This window comes from Jatropha curcas, chromosome 1 (genome assembly GCF_041381405.1).
Source record: "Jatropha curcas cultivar XTBG-Jc1 chromosome 1, XTBG_Jcur_1.0, whole genome shotgun sequence".
Lineage (NCBI taxonomy): Eukaryota > Viridiplantae > Streptophyta > Magnoliopsida > Malpighiales > Euphorbiaceae > Jatropha > Jatropha curcas.
Window position 1 is genome coordinate 7,357,731 of NC_143151.1, and position 20,512 is coordinate 7,378,242.

At 34.7% G+C, this 20,512-nt stretch overlaps 3 protein-coding genes across 5 annotated transcripts; 1 reads left to right on the top strand and 2 right to left on the bottom strand.

The window, feature by feature from the left end:
• Window positions 1-625: 625 nt before the first annotated feature.
• On the top strand, window positions 626-6,438 carry LOC105637106 (uncharacterized). Of its 3 annotated transcripts, XR_016318710.1 has the most exons (4): window positions 626-2,639; window positions 4,727-5,034; window positions 5,533-5,662; window positions 5,768-5,906. XR_016318710.1 is itself a non-coding variant. In XM_089715931.1 (3 exons), the coding sequence occupies exons 1-3, from the start codon at window positions 955-957 to the stop codon at window positions 5,604-5,606; spliced, it is 2,067 nt and encodes a 688-aa protein (XP_089572057.1). In that variant the 5' UTR covers window positions 626-954; the 3' UTR covers window positions 5,607-5,908. The 3 variants fall into 3 exon arrangements, 2 of the variants coding, with proteins under 2 accessions (XP_089572057.1, XP_012075898.1); XM_089715931.1 differs by having other exon boundaries at window positions 5,533-5,908; XM_012220508.4 differs by lacking the exon at window positions 5,533-5,662 and having other exon boundaries at window positions 632-2,639; window positions 5,768-6,438.
• A 403-nt stretch (window positions 6,439-6,841) lies between these two features.
• Window positions 6,842-14,174, bottom strand: LOC105637082 (pleiotropic drug resistance protein 2). The gene is made up of 20 exons (XM_012220477.4): window positions 13,607-14,174; window positions 13,299-13,419; window positions 13,018-13,106; window positions 12,770-12,854; window positions 12,386-12,676; window positions 12,216-12,306; window positions 11,225-12,125; window positions 10,969-11,129; window positions 10,779-10,882; window positions 10,501-10,660; window positions 10,335-10,415; window positions 9,847-9,989; window positions 9,404-9,736; window positions 9,006-9,296; window positions 8,845-8,928; window positions 8,637-8,770; window positions 8,318-8,545; window positions 8,067-8,238; window positions 7,724-7,978; window positions 6,842-7,614 (listed from the first exon to the last, which is right to left on the bottom strand). Exons 1-20 carry the CDS (start codon window positions 13,969-13,971, stop codon window positions 7,345-7,347), a joined length of 4,359 nt encoding a protein of 1,452 aa, XP_012075867.1. The 5' UTR covers window positions 13,972-14,174; the 3' UTR covers window positions 6,842-7,344.
• Window positions 14,175-16,720: 2,546 nt separating this feature from the next.
• LOC105637083 (protein BUD31 homolog 1) lies at window positions 16,721-18,224 on the bottom strand. Its single transcript, XM_012220479.4, has 3 exons — window positions 17,883-18,224; window positions 17,601-17,788; window positions 16,721-17,036 (listed from the first exon to the last, which is right to left on the bottom strand). Exons 1-3 carry the CDS (start codon window positions 17,974-17,976, stop codon window positions 16,881-16,883), a joined length of 438 nt encoding a protein of 145 aa, XP_012075869.1. The 5' UTR covers window positions 17,977-18,224; the 3' UTR covers window positions 16,721-16,880.
• Between the last annotated feature and the right edge of the window lie 2,288 nt (window positions 18,225-20,512).

The following is a 20,512-nucleotide window of genomic DNA, read 5'->3' on the forward strand; positions in this document are numbered from 1 at the left end:
TGATTTGAATCGGTTTAGGCGGTGTAAACGGTTTAATGAACACTTCTATTCTCAGGAGAGTATACATCATTGGATAAACATAAACAAATCAATTATATCAAAATTAAAATTTTGTAAGAAAATATATTTTTAATTTTTTATAGCTATAAAAAATTGCTTGGTTGCGAGATAAAAAGAAAATTCTAAAACCAACAACATTACGTGTTAGAAAACAAAATTAACTTTTATGAGCATATAATTAAATTTTTTATAATAAGTGAGGAAAACGAATAACAATAACGGAAAAAATACGTATATGTGTAAATAAAAACAATTATTAAGACAATCAATTATTAAATCAATTAAATTTATTATCGAAAACTTAGAAAAGTAATAATAAATTTAGTTGTGATAATTAAAATTAGATTTTAAAAATAATAATATTATATAAAATAAAAAAAATAAAAAATAATTATCGGAACACAAAGACATGCAACGCATGTTTGAAAAAGATTAACTTTATTTATAATAAATGAATAAACATATGCTCTAACCATTAGTGAAATACCCAATCAGGCATGTACGCATGGTCACGTCCACAGGTAATATTCACACCTGATCATACCTCTTTCTTTATAAGCCGAACTGTACTCCGCTCTCTAACTAAAATGCAAACCTTCAAAAGAAATCGACAACGAAGAAGAAAGGCACAGACCAAACAGCAAATATAAACCCTTAAACCTTAAAATCAAAACCGATATTCTACAGTTAAAAGTACTATCAGAAAAAGCCATTGTTGCCTAGAAAACCACTAACCTGACCCTCAATCTACAATGCAGGTCTGAAATCTTGCTCTAAAAATCGTTGACACTGATAATTCCTAGGGTTTCCATTTACTTTTGTTTCTTTGCGTTAATGAACAATAAGAGAGCGATTACATGACGAGTTTAGACCCGGGTCTCCGCCGCAGCCGAGATGTCTGGTAGAGACACTGGAATTCGAGAAAACTGGCAGCTCCCCCATTCGTATCGGTCTCTTTGTTCGGCTCGGCCCGAACATGATGATCGGTATGGAGTGTTTTCTAGAATCGAAGAAAAAAATTTGTATGGCGGCGACTACAGAACTTGGTCTCCACCTCCCGTGAGAAATCCGGAAAGCGAAAAATTAGGAATAGGAGGAAACCGGTGTTTTTCGTGTTTGAACCGGACGAATGATCCGGTTCGGTCCGAAACGGGCCGGTATGTTGAGATGGGTTTAGTTCAACGAGGTGAGTATAGTGAAGAGAGAGATAGGCAGTGGCCAAAACTGTCAGGGTTTAATGAATCTTTGTCAGGAATGGGAAGAGAGTCAACTTTTACGAAGTTCCAATGGAACAATTTGTTGGGACATGAAAAAACCCCAAATGCTAATAAAAAAGGAAACAATCTTGGTGCGTTTAGTGATTCAAATGTGGTCCCAATCTCCATCACAGTGGAAAGTGGTGGTGGCCCTGCACCTGGTGGGGGCTCATCAAGAACTTCCTTTAGCCACCTGATGGACGCTACTGATAGTAGTAGCAGAAATTATGGGCTTATTGATGGTGGATATCCCTCTTCTTCACCTCTAGGAAAATTTGAAGTGGGAGAGAAAGAAAATAGCTTCCTTGACTTAGTTGTGGACAAGTTTGAAGGAAAAACTGATATTTATAATTTAAGGGATAATATGATGAAAGAGAGGAGAGTACTATTAGAAAATGAGACTTCATTTGGTGAAGTTGAGAAGGATTCCAGGAGTTTGAAGTTGAATGCTGAAAATCTACAGTACGTAGCAAGGTGCGGTTTTGAAAGACATGGTGGCGGGGGCGGTGGTAGTGATGGTAATGGTTCTTATGGAGATGATTTTGAGAGGTTACCTATATCATACGAAGAATTGTGTTCTACTGGTAGTTATTCCCAAAGGCTGCTCAATCCTGAGGAGGCATCAGAAATTAAACTCAGGAGAAAAAGTAGTTTAGATATGGAAACAGACAGTGATGATAAAAAAATAATGTTATCATATGATTTGAGTCCCTTTGATGGCTTTGAGGAAATCCCCTATTCAACTCATGGGGATGGAGATTGGACTTATGAAGATACTAAGCAATCGCCATTGTTAGAGAACTCAGGATGGGGACAGTACCAAGGTGGGATTGATGGAATAATGATCGACGGAATGGGCATTAATGGAAACGCCACCTCTCGAAATTCCTTATCATCTAAATTTTTAACATTAGCAAAGCAAAGGAATTCAAGCAAACCTTTTAAGTCTTCTAAAAGAGATTTAAAGCACAGACTGGGCCCGGTTCAAAGTGTAAAGCAGCGTTTAGGGCCTGCTCTAAATGTAGGAAAGAGCTTGGGGGTAGCTCCGATTGTTAAGAAGAAACTTCCTTGGTTTAAATTACCAAAACGAAAAATTCTTGACGATTGTGAACAGAACATTAATGCTAAAGGAGTGATATCGTCAGAAGTGAAGAAGAAGAGATATGCCAAGACGGAGCCACCTGAGGACACTGAGGAATTCATGCAGCTTGTGCAAAATGCTTTCTTGAAGTTTGTCAAACTTTTGAATGAAAATTCATTTAACAGAAGGAAATACCTGGAGAAAGGAGGAGCTGGCACTCTGAAGTGCAGCATTTGTTGCAGGTTTACCATCTACATTTCTAAAACTGAAGCAATTCTTTTTGCAGTTTCTAATTAAACTTAAGTATCATTATTATTATAACCTTTTTATTGTTTGAAACAAGTAGTACACTGGTTTGAGATTAAGGCTTAGTATTAGTATTTTGAAACAAGTAGTATTCTATAAGTTGATAGTTTGATGCATCTTGGTAGTTGGTTTGTGAAGGAATGGTTCTTAATACTTGTTTTTGTGAAGGAATGGTTCTTAATACTTGTTTTGACTGAACAACAGATATAGGGTATGTTCGTCAAAATTAGCTGTTTTGGCAGCTGTTAGCTATTTTAATAGCATTTAGTTGTTAGCTGTTTTAGTAGCTTCAGGTAAAACACTAAAAGCTAAACGTTACATGAGTTAACTTTTCACAAAACGCTAGCTTAACCTTTACAAGTTAGTGGAAACGTTATGTTACTGAATACTATAAATAATAGCTTTTAGTGTTTTGAGCAGTGAAAACGCTAAAAACTACTTGAAAAGTTATTGCCGACACAGCCTTAGTGTTGTTAATTCTGTGAGCATTTGAGATTTATGTCAACTGCTAGATATAGAATGCAAAAAAGTTTCTGGAACTTTCATTTGTTTGTGTTGGGGAAGACTTGGGTTCATATTGATTTACTTATATTAATATTAAATAATCAATAGAGTTACAAATTATACCATTTATGTCATATAACAAGTGCAACAACACAACTAACCTTAGTCCCAAACTAGTTGGGTTTGGCTATATGAATCCTTTGTTTCCAATATCTGCTATGGTCAAATTAATATGTCATACAACAAATAAAGAACCAAAAAAATCATGAACAATGAAAGGGGACAAAGTTTCTTCCTCTTGCATTTCTGAGCCATGAAAAGGTTTAATTAGTAATCACTACTGACAATTGTCATTGTAGTGGGAATTGCAGGATGTTGCAATTTGTGGTTTTGGGAATCATGAATAGTGTACTGTGTTGAGGAGATAAATTTTGGAAAGGAACGAATCTTATCCATGACATTTTAAAGTGTGAAAGGATTGGTCCTGAATCTACGTTCTATTTGCCAATGCTAACTTTAACCATAACAGTTGTTTTCTTTCTTTCCTTTACTATTCAAAGGATGAAATTCCGAGTGAAAGTATTCGCTTTGTGACACCAGAGTTGAAAGTTGCATCAATAATAGAGGGTGTGATGATAGTATGTGGATCAGACTATTGTGCCTATTATTTGTTTGAATAAAAAGGCACCAAGAGATGTATATTATGCCTGAAACTTTTTGGATGTGGAACCTATACTAAACAATGGTATTCTTCAAGAATCATTTGTTAGAAAAAGGAAAAAAACTTTTTTGTGCATTGCTCATCGTTGTTTCTCTTTTATTTAGACCTATAGTATTTCGACCTGTAGTGCTTTTTTTTTTTTTTTTCAGTACAAGTTATTGTTGTAACTACATGGGTTTCATGGAGTAGTTTTAAACATTCATTTGGAAATCTAGGTTTTAAAGAAAACAATTTTCTTGAGAAGTTGTTTCATAGTTGATGCTTAGTAGTGGTTACAGAGTCTTATTTCCGTATTTCTTCATATCCTAATAATAATTAGAATAAAGCTCCATTCAGTTTTATTGTTAACATGGGAGGTTGACAAGAGATACAGCAGTTATAGGTGCCTTTCAGCACACACATAGGGAGAAATTAATCCTGTAGAGCGTCATGCTTTCTGGTTGTTTGAATGTTTTGTATTTGTTGCCTAGATGTGGTGCCTTGACGATTTGACAACTATTAGTCTTTGAGCTCTCTTTATTTCTCATTTTACTATTTTCCTTTGATCTTAAACCTTGATATGCTAGCCAAAGTACCTTCTGGCTTACATAAAGGTTCTTGCTATGTGGAAAGATTTTTTTCAATCTGTGACTCATAAATGTGTGTATAATTTGTATTGAATCATTACATATTTATAAATGATTCGTTAAGCTTAAGTAATGCTTTTATAATTTGTATGTTTATAATTTGTGTTTGCTGTTCATATTGGTTTCAATGATCTTTATCATTGATTGTTCAACTTTATGCATGTCTTATTAGTGGCTCCAAGGAATTTGTGGACACATTAAGCCTGGCACAGCATGCCTTCATGTCTTGTAAAATTGGATCCAGGTCAGAGCACTTAGGTCTTCATAAAGCACTTTGTGTGTTGATGGGATGGAAAAACACAAAAGTTCTAAATGGTCAATGGGTTCGGCAGATATTGCCTGAATCCGAAGCCTCATCATTGAAGGAGGACCTTATCATCTGGCCTCCAGTTGTTATCATCCACAACAGTTCCATAACAAATCATAATCTAAATGAACGTATGATTGTAAGTATTGAAGGGCTGAAGGATATTCTTAGAGGTAAGTAAACTTTTATAACACTCTGATAACATCCTGATTCTAAAACTCCGTTACTGATTGACATCCTGATTCTAAAACTCCGTTACTGATGGATCACAAAATCATTTTCATCTTCTCCCACAGTCCAAGTAGGAAAATGTTTTCTTCAAAGTCATGCTGTTTTACTTGTAATTGACAAACTTTATTTCCAATTTTGCAACACCTCTTATGATTTCAAATCATTAGTCATTTTTGAGATCTTATTGTTCTTCATTGTAATGATATCATAATGGTTTCCCAATTCTCCCCAATTTGGTTAATTTCATGTCTTCTTAAGTTATCTGTGTTTGTACCAATGAGATCAATGGTAGTGACATTGTCCCCAAAAGCTGTGTTTGTGGGTTAGAACCCCTGTCATAATCTAATTAATAAAAGGAAATGTTCTATTTTTGTTCTTGAAAATCGTTTTCTTGTGATTCTTTCACTCATATAAGAATTTGAAGGAGAATGTGTACTCAGGATTTCTATGCAGAGCCAGTGGACTTGTCATTTGGCAGGTTTCACATGAATGGCTTGCTTCAGAATTGACTTGATGCACTTCTGCCCTTTACAGCAAGCTTGGTCTTGTGGCCGACCCCAAAAACAATTTGTAAGGCATTTGTCGACTATGTTGTGTAGCATCTTCCTTTTATGTGATGCATTTTTTTTTTTCTTGTTTTCTCTTCTCGTATTTCCTTTGCAATGATAATTGCAGGTATGGGATGTGAGCAACGGATGACCAATCTCTGTCGTGGGAAGGCTGCAAATCAGAGTACTATGGTGGTGAGCTTCAGTGGCACTTTTTCTGGGTTACAAGCAGCAGAAAGGCTTCACGGGCATTTTGGTGAGAAGAAACGCGGGAGGGCTGAGTTTGAGCAAACAATTTCTAAAGGCTGCAAAAACAATGGTGAGGACACTCGAAGGACGCTGGCAGATAAGGTAGAAAGTGTTATATATGGCTATTTGGGCATTGCAAGTGACCTGGATAAGCTTGATTTTGAGATCAAGAAGCGGTGTGTGGTGAAGAGCAAGAAGGAGATTGAGGCTATTGCAAATGCCACTTTCAATACTAAATGAGAAGTTGGATACTGTCTATATTTCAGATAGCAAGTAGTTTGCACAGGTAAGTTTATCTTCTTAGCTTCTGCTCAGTATAGAATCAGAGATATAGTTGATCTGGTTTTCTTTTGTAGACAAAAGGTTGTGTTTTTTCCTTTCAAAGTGCTTCCCTTGGTCTTTTATCAAGGAGGGAGTCAGGATCTGTTTGTGTATAGCAGGTTAACTGATGAGATGATACATCTTTCTGACTTTTTCTCATCAATTTTGCTTTTTTTTTTTTTTTTTAAATTTATTTTAGAAATGAAATGAGCAGAAACTTCTTTCTCAGATACCTTGCCATGTATGTGAAATGGTTTGGTTTTCAAGCTGTTGTGTGAAGAACTATTGAATCCTTTAAAATTAGATTACTTAATCTATTGATGTAAACTGATTAGTTACGAGGCAAGGACATAAACACAGGACAAAATACAGATACAATGTGGTGGAAAGTAGTAGAAGTACTGTAGAAGGATATGATTTGTGAGTGTGACAGTGTGAGGATAAAAAAATAATTTTACATGATGAAAAAGAGGTGAAAAAATAAATAAATATTTTCCAAATGGACCTTTTTGTTACTGAACTGTAATACTACACAGCCAAGCTCTTACTAAATTTCTGCATTTTCCCACAATTGATTATGCACTATTTTCTTGAATAATAAAAATTGTAGAGAGAGAGATATTTGTCTGTTTTTCCTTGATATATAATATTATGCCTTCTGTTGTTCTGCCTATAAATTTTCAAAGGGAAACTTACAGAATGATCCATGTGGTTTGCGAAATACAACTAGTCCGTCTCTATCTTATATTTTGCTTATGTTACACTACTAAGTCTGTTTGTTCAATTTTTGTATCTTTTCCATTAAATCAGCAAGAAAACACAGGGGTCAAAGGAAAAATATAAGGAGAGATACTAAAATATTATATCGGAAAGATTACAGTATAGTCTCTATGATTTGAAAAATACAACTAATTTGTCCTTGTGTTTTTTAAAATAAAATGGATATTTTTATCATTTCATAAGGTATTTAACGGAAAGGATGCAAAAATTAGATGGAAGGAACTCATAGTCTGATAAAAGTAGACTAAAGAAATTTTAGTCTATTTTTTTAAAAGGCACAGACAGACCAGTTGTATTTCGAAAACTAAAGGACCGTACTATAATTCTCCCATCTTCAGATTCTACAAAGCGTTCTCATCTTCTTTGGAAGTTAAGGAACTTGATACCATAGGCAAAAACGAGGAAGAAGAGGAGAACCCAACCAACATGGGCAAGCACTACAGGTACAAGGAAATCATGGTCATAACCCAAACTATTCTTGAGGAATACATCCACTGCTACTGGTGGTGTTTCAGGAATGCTAAGGAGAGCTTTCTTGTCGCCAAATTGAGATGCGAAAATGCCGTAAATTGTCCAAGCTACCGGAGAACCCCAATAGTACCATCTCCACCATACAGGGATAAGCTGCAATGAATGAAGAAACTGTTGTAAGAGGCAATAATAAAAACTAATTTAAGCCTAAAAGTTATAGTTTTCACTTGATATTTTTTGAGTTATATTCAAAATGACTTACCGGCCTAGGGATGAGGAAACCGGAGAACAAATTCCAGAAGCTTAGAAAGAAGGACATAACAATTGCAGCAATTTGATGACCAGGAGTTAGGGCAACAACCATCATTCCATACATTGAGAAGTAAGTGAAACACATGAGGATGAAGTAGTAAAAATACAAGAATTTGTCCAGCTCCCACTCATACCCAATCATTGAGTATAAAAGAAGACTATAAATAAAGGTTTGAATTGCAACATAAATTGTCTCTATAGCCACCTGCAGCACAAAAGTTCTGGTCAATACTAAACCCACAAGACCCATAAAATCTACCGTTCTAAGAAAGGATTAATCTCCAATTTCTTACCTGAGCAAATGCATAAGGCAACTCTGAATACATCCCTGCTGCCCTTTCGCGGTAGAAGACTGTTCTCTCTACGGCCACAACAGATTGCACGGCGGAGGCATTGCTAGCTCCAAGGAAGAGAATAGCAGCATAGGTAGCTCCAAGCAGATTTGTCAGTTCCTGTTGTGTTTCTCTGTTAACAGTAAAGATACAGCAAGTTAATTAAAAGCATAATCAGAAAGTGGAAAGAAAAATAGAACTCGCAGACTTACATATGGCCTCCTTTGTTCCAGAAGATGACACCAAACATGATTCCAATCATAATTGTCATGAAGAAGCGAATTGCATTATATCTCGAATTCCTCCAATACGACAAGTGTTGTTTCCAGAAACAAGCTTTGCATTGAGTTATAAAGCTCTGGGAATATTGGGTGGGAAAATATAGATCACTTGAACCTGGTTGAGGAGTGCTAAGTTCTTTGATAAGCTCCTGATTTCTCCTGAAAAAGAGTGAAACAAATGAGGAGAAAATATATGCAAAATAATAGTATTGACAATCAGAGAATGATAATATTTTTGCACATTAGTTACCTATAAAGATCTGAGGTAACATAAATTTCTGCAAAGTCAACATCAAGTTGAGCCTCTACTGCAGTAGAGCTCACTTCTAACATCCAGGTAGCAGGATTGTAACCGTCTTTGATCTTGGGAACTCCTGGAACAACCTGCAAAAAAAGATAGTTGTTAGTTAATTCAGATTTGCAAAACAAAATGCAGAAAAATATAAGGAAAGACTCACTTCAAAGTACTCCACAAGCTTGTGAGAATTGCGACCAATAGGTCCAGCATATATCATTTGTCCTCCTCGTTTCATCACTAAGAGCTGCCATAATTAATAAATGTTTGTTAGAATTGAAATGAAAAATATAGAGGGCTAACATGTTTGGAGCTGAAACAGACTTCATCAAAAGCTTCAAAGATATCAATGCTTGGTTGGTGAATTGTACAAACGACAGTTCGTCCTGTATCAACTGTATTCCTCACTGTACGCATAACAATTGCTGCAGCTCTAGCATCAAGACCTGATGTGGGTTCATCCAAAAAGATAATTGATGGATTAGCAACCAACTCTACTGCTATAGTCAACCTCTTCCTCTGCTCAGTTGAAAGACCATCTACTCCTGGAAGACCAACTAAAGCATTCTTTAAGGGTGTAAGTTCTACCAACTCCATAACTTCCTCGACAAACATCTACATAAAAGAAGAGAAGTTCAGTAAACTCTATATATTACCCATGTTGTACATCTCTTTGATTTAAAATTTCACAAAAAATAAATTTAATTGTTCAAGTAACTTGCCTTTCTTCTTGCATCAGTTACATCTGCAGCAAGGCGAAGCCAGGCAGAGTACAAGAGAGATTCATACACAGTAACGTATGGCGAATGGATATCATTCTGTTCGCAATAGCCACCGACTCTTGCAAATGTTGCTTGGTTCTTCGGGTAACCAGAAATGCTTATGCTCCCTTCTATGTATCCACCTGTCTTCCTTCCCGCTAAGACATCCATTAGGGTGGTCTTTCCAGCACCACTTACACCCACCAATGCTGTTAGAATACCAGGCCTAAAGGCACCACTAACATCTCGCAGCAGCTGCAATCTGCTCTCTTCAACCCCTTTACTCTTCATTTCCTGAGAAATCCAGAAGATTATCATGAGAAAATTCAAGTGCATATATAGAAATATCTAATCTTATTCTTCTTTGGAATTGAAACGAAAAGCCTTAAAGAAAAACGGTTTACCACAGGCATATCCACATAGTAGTTGACATGGTTAAAAGCAAGTGCAAGGGGTTGAAAAGGCAAAACCATTCCCTTTTTCAATTTTTTGATACTACCATCTGGGTTGATAACCCTTTGAGCATTTCTCACTACCATATTAATTCCTGCAATTTGAGGAGTTAACATAAGATGAACAAGCCAAATCTTTTGCAGTTAACAAAAAATGAAATGAATTATCTTGTCTTTTTCACTAGAAAAGATCAAGAGTTTGAAGTATGGCCACCGTTAAGATAGTGCAAAAAGAAACTGAAAATAGAAAAGGAGGAATTATTGTTCCAATTGTCTTAGCTTAGATCTTTCTCTGCATCTCCTTCATTTCATATCTTGGAATTAAATTAAGTTTCAGTTTACTATTAATAACAAAATGCACATCTCCTTCATTTTATAGTGTATGTCAGTGCACTAACCAAGTTGACATCTCAAGAAGCAGAAATGTAACAACTACTAACCTTCTGGATTGGATGCCAGCTGCTGCTTGAAATTTTTGTTGGAGTCATCATCAATAATTGCAGCCTTATTATCACCAAAAGCTGAAGTTTTGGGGAAAACCAGAAAGGTCAGAAAACAGATTTCCTTGCCATAGAATCAACAAAGCAGACAAATAAGTAAACTTACGACTTAAATATGTTAATGCCAAGATGAAGAGGAGATTGAAAAGAAGAGAAAACGCAAAAAGTGCCACAACACAAATCCAAAATGCATTTTCAGTTGTGAACAGGCCTCTTTCCCTAAGAAGGGAAATTCCAACTGTGGGTTCAATAGGGTCGCCAGTAGGCTGTGAACAGAAAGATTCATGTTACAAACTTTATACAAATATATGTTTTTCCTTTATGGTGAGAATATGAGTGAAAGTGATATTGAAGAGGGGTTTTTTTCCAATGAATTGAACTTACAGTACTCCATCTGCTGTCAAGAAACTCATTGATCGCAATGGCATTCTGCCCATACATCATCGGAGAAATATAGTAACCCCATATCATCCATGATGCAATATCATCTGCAACCAAAAAGGATTAAGCTTTAGTTTGGTATGGACCATATGAAATCTCATTAAAGTAAAGGGCAAGGAAAAAGATTTATTACTTCTTGAAATAACATAGCCTCCAAGAACAAAAACCAACAGCAAGGTAAAGGAACCAAGTGTATTTGCAACTACTTCAGTTCTTCCAAGAGCTGCTATCATACGGAAAAGGGAGAGGGCCATTTGATGTATGCCAACTAAAGCCAAAAACTGTTTGAAGAATCTGAACATGTTTCAACAAAATGGTTTTCAAATTACCAAATGTCAAAGATCACAAAGTACTAAGCATCCTTATAAAACCAATAAATTACCACTTACCTACTGGCATCAGGGGCAAAGCCAATTGTGTAATATGTGAGGATAATCCAAATCCCAGATTCTAATAGTGAGACGGGAATTCTGAGGAGCCAAATTGGCAAGCCAAAAGCCCATGCTGGATAGAATAAGAAATCCCTCTGCTTGTAGAAAACAGGAAGCCTGAAAATAGTCATTGCAAGTTCTGCCATCCCATTAAACATGACATTAGTAAGACTAAAAAACAGTGCTCCCCAAAATTTCCCTGCATCTCTTCTTTCACCAGCTTTCATCTCTGTTCTTAAGAATACTGTCAATGCAATTGTGGCCATGATTGTTATCTGGATAGTTTTAAATATGAAAACAAAAGAGTTGCGCTTCATTAGCAGCACTTCCCTTGCAAAGCATGCCTTGAAAAGTTCCCAATTGGAAATGCCATACTTTTCTTTTACTAAAGCAGCAGGATGGGTTCTATATTTATCAAATGGAACTCTGAGATCTGCCAAGAGCATTTGGCCAACATGAAAGGAATTGAAGGCTTGAACAAACTCTGGTACTGATATGTATCTGTAAGGTTGATTTTTTCTGAACCAATACTGTTCTTGATCCTTCTTGGAAGTTACTTCTTGCAGGAAGTCAGCAATACCCTTCCTTTCTGGACATTTAAAGCCCACATATCGAAAGAAATCAAGTATATTCTCCTTAGGACCTTGATACACAATCTGACCTTCTGAAAGTAGAATAACATCATCGAAGAGATCAAATGTCTCAGGTGCAGGCTGCAAGAGAGAAATGACCATAGTAACATCCATTATATGAACCATTTGTCTCATGAACTTGACAATTTGGAAAGTGGTGGAACTATCCAACCCTGTAGATATTTCATCCATGAAAAATGCTTTTGCTGGTCCTACCAACATTTCTCCTACATTCATTACAAGATGCTTCTATCATAATGTGAAAGTCTGATTGGAAATAGTGAATATTGATCCACAATTAACATATTAACACGTACCGGTTGTGACACGCTTCTTTTGCCCACCAGAGATACCTCTTCTCATGTCATCTCCCACCATGATATCAGCACAAATATCCAATCCAAGTATCTTTTTAGAGAAACACACCATTGAGCCTCATAATCAAAGGAGTGAATAAAGAAACATATGTGAAATAAATTAAACAAACCTTTAGAACATAGTCTGTAATCAAACTGGTCTCTTGGCCAGGCACAGAAGTGGCTTTCATGAACGCATCAATTTCAGGATCTGGCTTGATACCTGCGTCTTTTTCCCTTCTTGATAGCTCCGACAGCAGGTCATACCTGGTTCCTACTCCCAAGCAACGGCCCGAGAAATCAAGTGTCTCACGAACAGTCATTTCACCATAGTGAAGGTCACGCTGGCCAATGTAAGCACAGGTTCTTTGAGGTACAAATTCTGAAAGTTCATGACCACAGTAGGTGACTTTCCCTGTTACCTGTTGATTGCCCAATCAAAAATACATGAAATAAAAATCTCAAAAAAATTTGTAACTTATAAAAATACTTAGAATACGGGGAGATAAACAAACCCTTAGATCAACATCAAGTTTTCCTGCAAGTGCTTTTAGTAATGTTGTTTTTCCTGAGCTAGGAGGCCCGAGCAGCAATGTCATCCTGAAAGTGATCAACAATGCATGAGATATATGAAAGGAGTCCTAAAAATTCCTTGCTTGTTTTAAATTTCATTTTTAATTATTAATTTGGCTTTCAAACTCAAGACCTTTTAATCTTGGAAACAACTCCAGTACCATTTTTCTGTGTTAATCCTTGAACGTACCTTGATGGTCTTATTATTCCATTAACATCTTGTAGTATCTTGAATGTCCTTTTCTTTGATGGAGAAAGCCCAATCATTCCAAGACTTCCCTATTCTCATTCAACAAATAAACTGAGTAAAAAACCAAGACCTTCTCATGCAGTACAAATTGTGCTCATATATAAGAGATGTTAGAATTTAGCTCCATACTACTTTCTCTTTTCTCTCATAAAGCTTGTGTAAATTCAACATATTTTTTTGAAATGGAAAAAGTGATATCACAAAGAAAATGAAAATCATACCTGAATTGCATTCAAAGTGGAATTTAGCAGAGTTGGAAGTGCTCTGGTCCCAACATATGCATCTCCCTCAACTGAGAAATTCTGAATTCTGACTTCAATTGTTGGAATCTCAATTCCTACTCTGTTCCAACAAAACTAAATTGTTAATATCCTTTTCTTATCCAAATCCTGACCTTTATTGCTCACAAAATTGTACTGTAAAGTTTAATTTTTCTGGTTCTTCAGATTTCCAAGAATAGAGCACTTTAAGCACTTAGTCAAAAGAAACAGACACCAAATGGACAGGTTCAAGAGAAACAAAAACTAACCTGTCAGTTCTGTTCCTAAGCCTCCTCAAGAACTTCTCATTATCTTCTTCAACAACCTTAAGTATACTATCCATCAATTTCTTCTTATCTTCACTTCCAATTTTTCTCATGTCAACTTCATTTTGCACCATTCTGCCATTACTCATAGTCTGAGTAAGCATTCCTTTCCTTAGCCTATCATAAGTTGGCAACCTCTCTATGGCCGCCCACCGGAGCTCCTCCTCATCATCCACTGCCACTGACCACCGTGAGTCTTTGTGGAACACATCAGGTTCATTCCACATTTGTTTTATACTCATGGACCGCTGCCATGTCCTACTACTCATTTGCCTTATCAAATCATCTCCCGCCAAGGCTGCCCCCATCTTTCAACAACTTAATATCAAGATTCCAGCAAGAAGCTTAACCTTTTAGTTTCAGTACTTCAAGCATCTATGGAACCTCACATTCTTGCATATAGCTTCGGTACCATTGAGCTAAATAATAGCATTAAAATGATTGCAGTAGTAAAGATTTAAAGATTTTGAATAAAAAATGAATTAGAATCAATGATAATTTAAAAGAAAGGGAGAAAGGTGTGGAAAGAATCTGAAAGGGGTGTGTAAAAGTTGAAGGTAAGCCTCTTATGCTTTGGATTGGAGAAAGCCTAACAAAGTTGGTTTGGTAGAAAAATGGAATGAAAGACTAAAGACGCTTTTTGCCATTTTTCTGGTAAGTTTGAGCAGACTTATATTATATATAGAGAGATAGACTTTGAAGAAGAACTAAAGACTTTGCTAGTGTCACAAGTCCACAACAACCATGTCGACCATGAAAGTAAAACCAACCTGTTCTTGCATGTTTCCCTTTTCTTTTTTTTTTTTTTTTCTCCAAAAGAGCACTAAAATGGATAATAATTAAAAAAAAAAAAAAAAAAAAAAAAAAAAAAAAAAAGAAGGAGAAGACAACAAAGACTAGAAAATCTTTTGTATGGCCAATATAAGAATGAACATTTTATTTATTTCTAAGAATATATTTAGCTATGTAGTTAAAATATAATAATAGAAATTGAAAAAAAAGAAAAAAGTTTTATATTTTTATATTTATTTGTTCACCTCTGTAGTTATACTTTAAAAAACTCATTGCTCTTTGTTTTTTCATAAATGAAGAATATAAATAAAGTCTACCAATATTATATACAGAATAAATATATAAATTTTATTACATATTTTCGTATTTTGTATGTATTAATATTCAATACCAACGTGGATCGATGATAGTGCTTCGATGACTTGCCTTCGTAATTAGGGGGAAAAATGGCTGTAAATAATTATTTTATTTTCATTATATTCCAAGTCACGAACAGTTAAACGGACACGAGCTGGATACCTCGTGCAAGTAAAATATATATATATATATTGCATAAATGTCAACAATCTAATGGACTACCCAAAGTTGGGAGTTAGAACCCCATCATAAAACCCACCAGAAAAAGAAAATAAGTTTTAATGGGGTAAGCACATAATGGTTAAAATCAAAATATTGAAGTTAACCAATCTAATTTAATATTTCATATTTAAATTGATCCCTTTGGTTTAATTTATGATTTTAAGCAACTTCATTTTTTAATTTTTGGTCTGCTTAACCAACCGAATTCTTTATGTAGTTCTCTTTCAATTCGGGTCAAAAAAAAAAAAAGGTGTGGTTCAATTTTCAATTTTAGAACCGAACCGACTGATTGCATGATGGTCTTTTTTATTTGGTTAGTGCTTTCATTGTCCACTTATACAACCTTTTTTTTTTTTTTTTGACTTGGACTCAAACTTTTTCCCATTTAATTTTCTAATGCAAGTCCACCAAACCATTGTTATACTTATAAGAAAAACTTACTCTATGATCCCTATACTTTACGAAATACAAATAATCTGTCTTTATTTTTTTAAAAATATATTAATTTTTTCCTATATGTTACTTTCGTTATACTATTAGATCCTTCAATCTAATTTTTGTATATTTGCTGTAAAGTTAACAAAAAAAACACAAAGATCAAATAAGATATATTAATTTTTTCCTATATGTTACTTCCGTTATACTATTAGATCCTTCGATCTAATTTTTGCATATTTGCCGTAAAGTTAACAAAAAAAAAATACAAAGATCAAATAAGAGAAAATTACAGTGCGATCTCTATGATTTGAAAAACACAATTAGTCATTCCTTGTGTTTTTTAAAATAAAATAAGTATTTTCATCGTTTCATAAAGTACTTAACAGAAAATGTGCAAATATTAGACAGAAGGACCTTATAATCTAACGGAAGTAAACTATAAGAAAATTTTAATCTATTTTTTAAAAAACAGGATCGGATTAATTGTAATTTACAAACTACATGGATTGTAATGTAATATAATTTTGACCTAACAAAATAGATTTTGGTTGACACGATCTAAAATAATTCTTACTGGCTGATAGAAGTCTTGAATTTTACCTCCAAAGTAATTATTTTTAGGCAAGCGCTTAGTTATACAATCAAAAGAAATCTTCCAAGATGCAGGTAATATTCCTTAACTGCTGACTGCTGTCATTGTCTCAGTTTGAAGTAAGCAAGATAAGTTAGCCAAACCCTAGTTCAACTTCATACTCCTAAAAGCCAATTAATTTCCAACCATAATCTATGCCCAAACCATATCATATTCCTAAAAGCCAATCATAATCTATCCCCATCCCAGAATTTATCAGAAAAAGAAGGTTTGACCTTGTCCAAAACTTGAGTAACCAGAGGACAAAAATTTGTAGATATACTGTATTGTACTAAACAAACCACACTCAAAACAGTAATACTGAGGTGTAGAGAACCAATAAAGCATATAAACATCACATTGAAAGCCGAACTGTTCAAGAGATTTTTTTTTTTCAAACAAATAGAGGTCAAATAATGTGAATCAAGCATAACCTCCTGTAGTTAAAGTATCCCTCAAGTAGCCGTTCTATAATGCAAATAAATTTACAGGACACTAGGTCCACTTAATAGTTGGGCATAATTCCTGACTTGGTCAGGCCTGCAGAATACCCAACTATGGCGAGAGTTAAGGTCAATATTAATGAAGAAAAAGTTTGACAAGAGGCAAAAAAAAACTTTAGTCAACTCTACCAGACTTCATCCATTCTCAGTTTCAGTCAAATAGTTAGGCCGTGATACACAAAGCACGATTCATGATAGTCATATCCTAAAATCAACTGCAACATATGTTTAAGATAAGAGCAAACTTGTAATGTAAACAGAGGATTCTAAACTATCAATCCCCACTTGCACAGCCCCCACAGCCACAATGAACGCACTCAACAACCTTCTCCTCTCTTAGATTCTTGGGAACCCTGCATACACAAGTTGTGCCATAGTTGTGATCCCTTGACTGTATGCAGCGTAGGCAGCAGAGTCGCTCATATCCTGGCTGCAATTCAGACAAACAGATAATGAAAAATTATTATAAAGTCACAGAAACCAAACATGCTCTGCTTCTATCCACTACCAAATTCACAAAATCCGCAAAGCAAAAGCAATTTCAAACAATCCAATATCATCATTGAATTCAAAACTTCAGTTTGAAGTGAAAAACTGAGACTTGTTTCCTACATAAAAGAGTAAAACAGAAATAAATAAACGGAACGAAGAAATATCATTTGCCCCAAGATTGGTCGATTAGTCATTCTGGCTAGAAGGAAAATGACAAATGGTCAAGCTAATCAAAATTTCACAAAATAAATATCACCATAATAATAACAACTGATTGAGCCAAAAATGAGTGGCTGGTTAGGAACAACAAGATGCAAAAAAGATTAGTATGTTCATGGAACTAACCATCTAACCACCTAATCCATTTTGACGGTATAAAACTAAAATAGTCTACATCAAAGATATTCTGACTTGGTGGTGAAAGGAGAAATGACAATGGCACAACAAAATATATCACTTCAAAATTTAGAAGAGAGAGAGAGAAGAAGAAGAAGAAGAAAACCTTTTTCCATTTTGCAATGAGGTTCTGATCACCATACCCTTGCTCCAAGCAGAACTCATAAAGCTCTTTAGAAATTTCATTCCTTTTATAATAAAGGTCGAAAATGTATCGGCTCCTTTGATGGGCAATTTTGAAAATAGGCCATAAAGCTTCACATTTTCTCTTACCATCATGTGGATCATTTTCAGCTACGGAAACAAAAATTAAAAGCAAAAGATTAACAAATTCAAAACCACCTCCATCAATTAAAAACCAGAGTGCGAAAAAGGAAGGAGACCAAACCTTCCCTCATTTTGGCATCTAACTCGCGAAGGGTAGGCTCAATCAATTCCCATCCATCTGGATATTTGACCCGATTTGTCCTCACTTTAGGCATAGTATTGACAAAATTTCCGTACAGATTAGGGTTTAGTGATTGAACTACACTCGGATGCAATTTCCAGAACAATTAAGATGGTGTGAATTGGAAACAGAGCGATTAAGAGAAAGAGAGTAGTAATTGAATTCGTGTCGCTTTGTTAGAGAATAGAGGTAAGGAGACGAGGAATGGAGACTGATGATAATGTAAAACCAGAATAGGCAACAGCCTTTTTGGTTGAAACTTGAAAACTACAAGCTACACGAGATTTTAATAAACAAATAAATTTTCCTCATTACTATAAATTTAATTTACTAACTATTATGCACGTTAAAGATACGGTACAGTGATAAGTATATATATAATCTAAAAAAAATCTGGTTTAAATCTCCTCTCCAATTTCAAAAGAAAAAAATTTACTAACTATAATTAATTTTGTTGGTTGAATTTTCTTTGAGTAATTGTATTTTATTTAAAAATATCGGTAAAATTCATAGTTTAGCTATTAAATTTATTAGAATTAAATCCTTATTAATTAGAGTGTATTAGATTAAGATTCTGATAATTAGATAGTAAGACTTTTTTTTTTTTGGAGTCCATTAAAATTTCACGGTATGGTATTTAATTATGACTTTTAAAAAATCGAAATTTCATGGTATTCAACAAATTGCTGATTTAGAAGGATCCATTTACAAATTCATCTTCCAACTCAAATATTTCAAAATTTTTTAAAATCTAACAGAATCTTAATTCAATATACCCCCTGTAAAGCGATGAAATGGGGTACCCACTACGGTATCGATTTAAACATATCCATTTTAAACTCATTCAAATACTCATTTAAGTATCCGTATTTAAATTCGTTTAAATTTTTATTACTCGTATCCATCCAAAACTCGTTTAAAGAACCTCTTAAATGAGTTGGGTACTCACGAATCTTAAACTATTCAAATTCGAACCTATTTAAAATACTTTTTTTACTAATAATGAATATCTCGTGGGTATCTACTACCGAATCCATTTAATATAGTGATTAATAGTTAGTTGGTATCCAAAGATCTACACACGTACCTACCTACCTGTATCTATTATGGGACACTATCTACATCTGTTATGATAGTAATTTCACTATCCATATTAATTCCTAACTTATTTATAACAACTTATATCTAGGGATGGAAGTGGGCGAGTACCCGCAAAATTTAAGCTACTCGTATCTATTTAAAACCCGTTTAGATATCCATTCAAGCACCCGCATCCAACCCGTTTAAATTTTTACTATCTGTACTTTCTAAAATCCGTTTAAAATACCCTCACACAAGTAGAGTATTCACAAATTTTAACTATTCAAATCCGAACTTATTTAAAATATAATTTTTATTAATAGTAGATAAGATACTCGTGGATATCCAATAGCGGATAGCGGGTATCCAAAGATCTATACTTGTACTCTAGTCGTATCCATTACAGATAGTAATTTTATTATCCGTACCTATCTCAAACTCATTTATAACTATTTATGTCTTATTTCATCCCTACTCATATCCTCTTTAAGCAGATCGAAGCGGGTATCCCAAATATTCGTACCACTTTCATTCCTATCCCTTAAGGTGTAAAAACAATATATTAATTACTGGATTAATTTCAAATTAATTCATGTGCTGAAAATTTGATATTTTGACAAAAACTAATATTAATACTGCTACAAATTTTTCAAAATTACTTTGATTATTTTATAAAATTTTTATGGGCTAATTTCAATTAAAAAATGATTTAATTAAATGCAAAAAATTGAAAAAGATTTGAAATAGTCAAAGAATACAGTCTGCCATGGTTGTAGTTGGACCGCCAAGCTCCGTGAGCCGCAGGCGGCGAGCAGTGCATTGGGCCTATCTCAATGTGCATCGCCTCCTTGCACGGGCTCCAGTGACCGGTGCAGAATTTGGCTAACGGTAGCTGTTGGTTTTCAATTTTATATATATATATATATATACACTTGTAATCTTCTAATGAGAAACCTATGGCCTTTCGACTACATCGGGATTGTTCTAAGAGTGCGAGATGGTCTATTATTATTATCAAGCAAGATTGTATTTAGTCATATGGTCTATTATTTCCTTGTTGTGTTGTTGTGATGTCATTATGTAGAGTAGATAAAATGAATTTGCAAATCAATTTTCTGAGAACATTGCAATTTTTTGAGAAAAGATGCCGATTATGGTGGTGTTAAAGAAGGTGGTGGTAGTGGTGTTTTGATGAGTGATAAGGGTGATAAGAGAAAGAGGAAGGGAAAGAAAAAGAAACCGACTTGTGAGGATGATGTGGCTTTCTATCATCCCAATTTACATTTCCAGTGATCCGTCAGCTCGGGATACCTAATTGCTAATTTTAAAAAATTCCAACTCTCAATTGATATTATTTTTAATATTATTTTCCGATCTGATACCAAAACAACACACCAAAACACCAAATAAAATACCATCCCTATTTGGGAACTACTGGGAGCTAGGCTACTCGCTTGGTTATAAAGTTATTATTATGGTTCTTTTTTTGT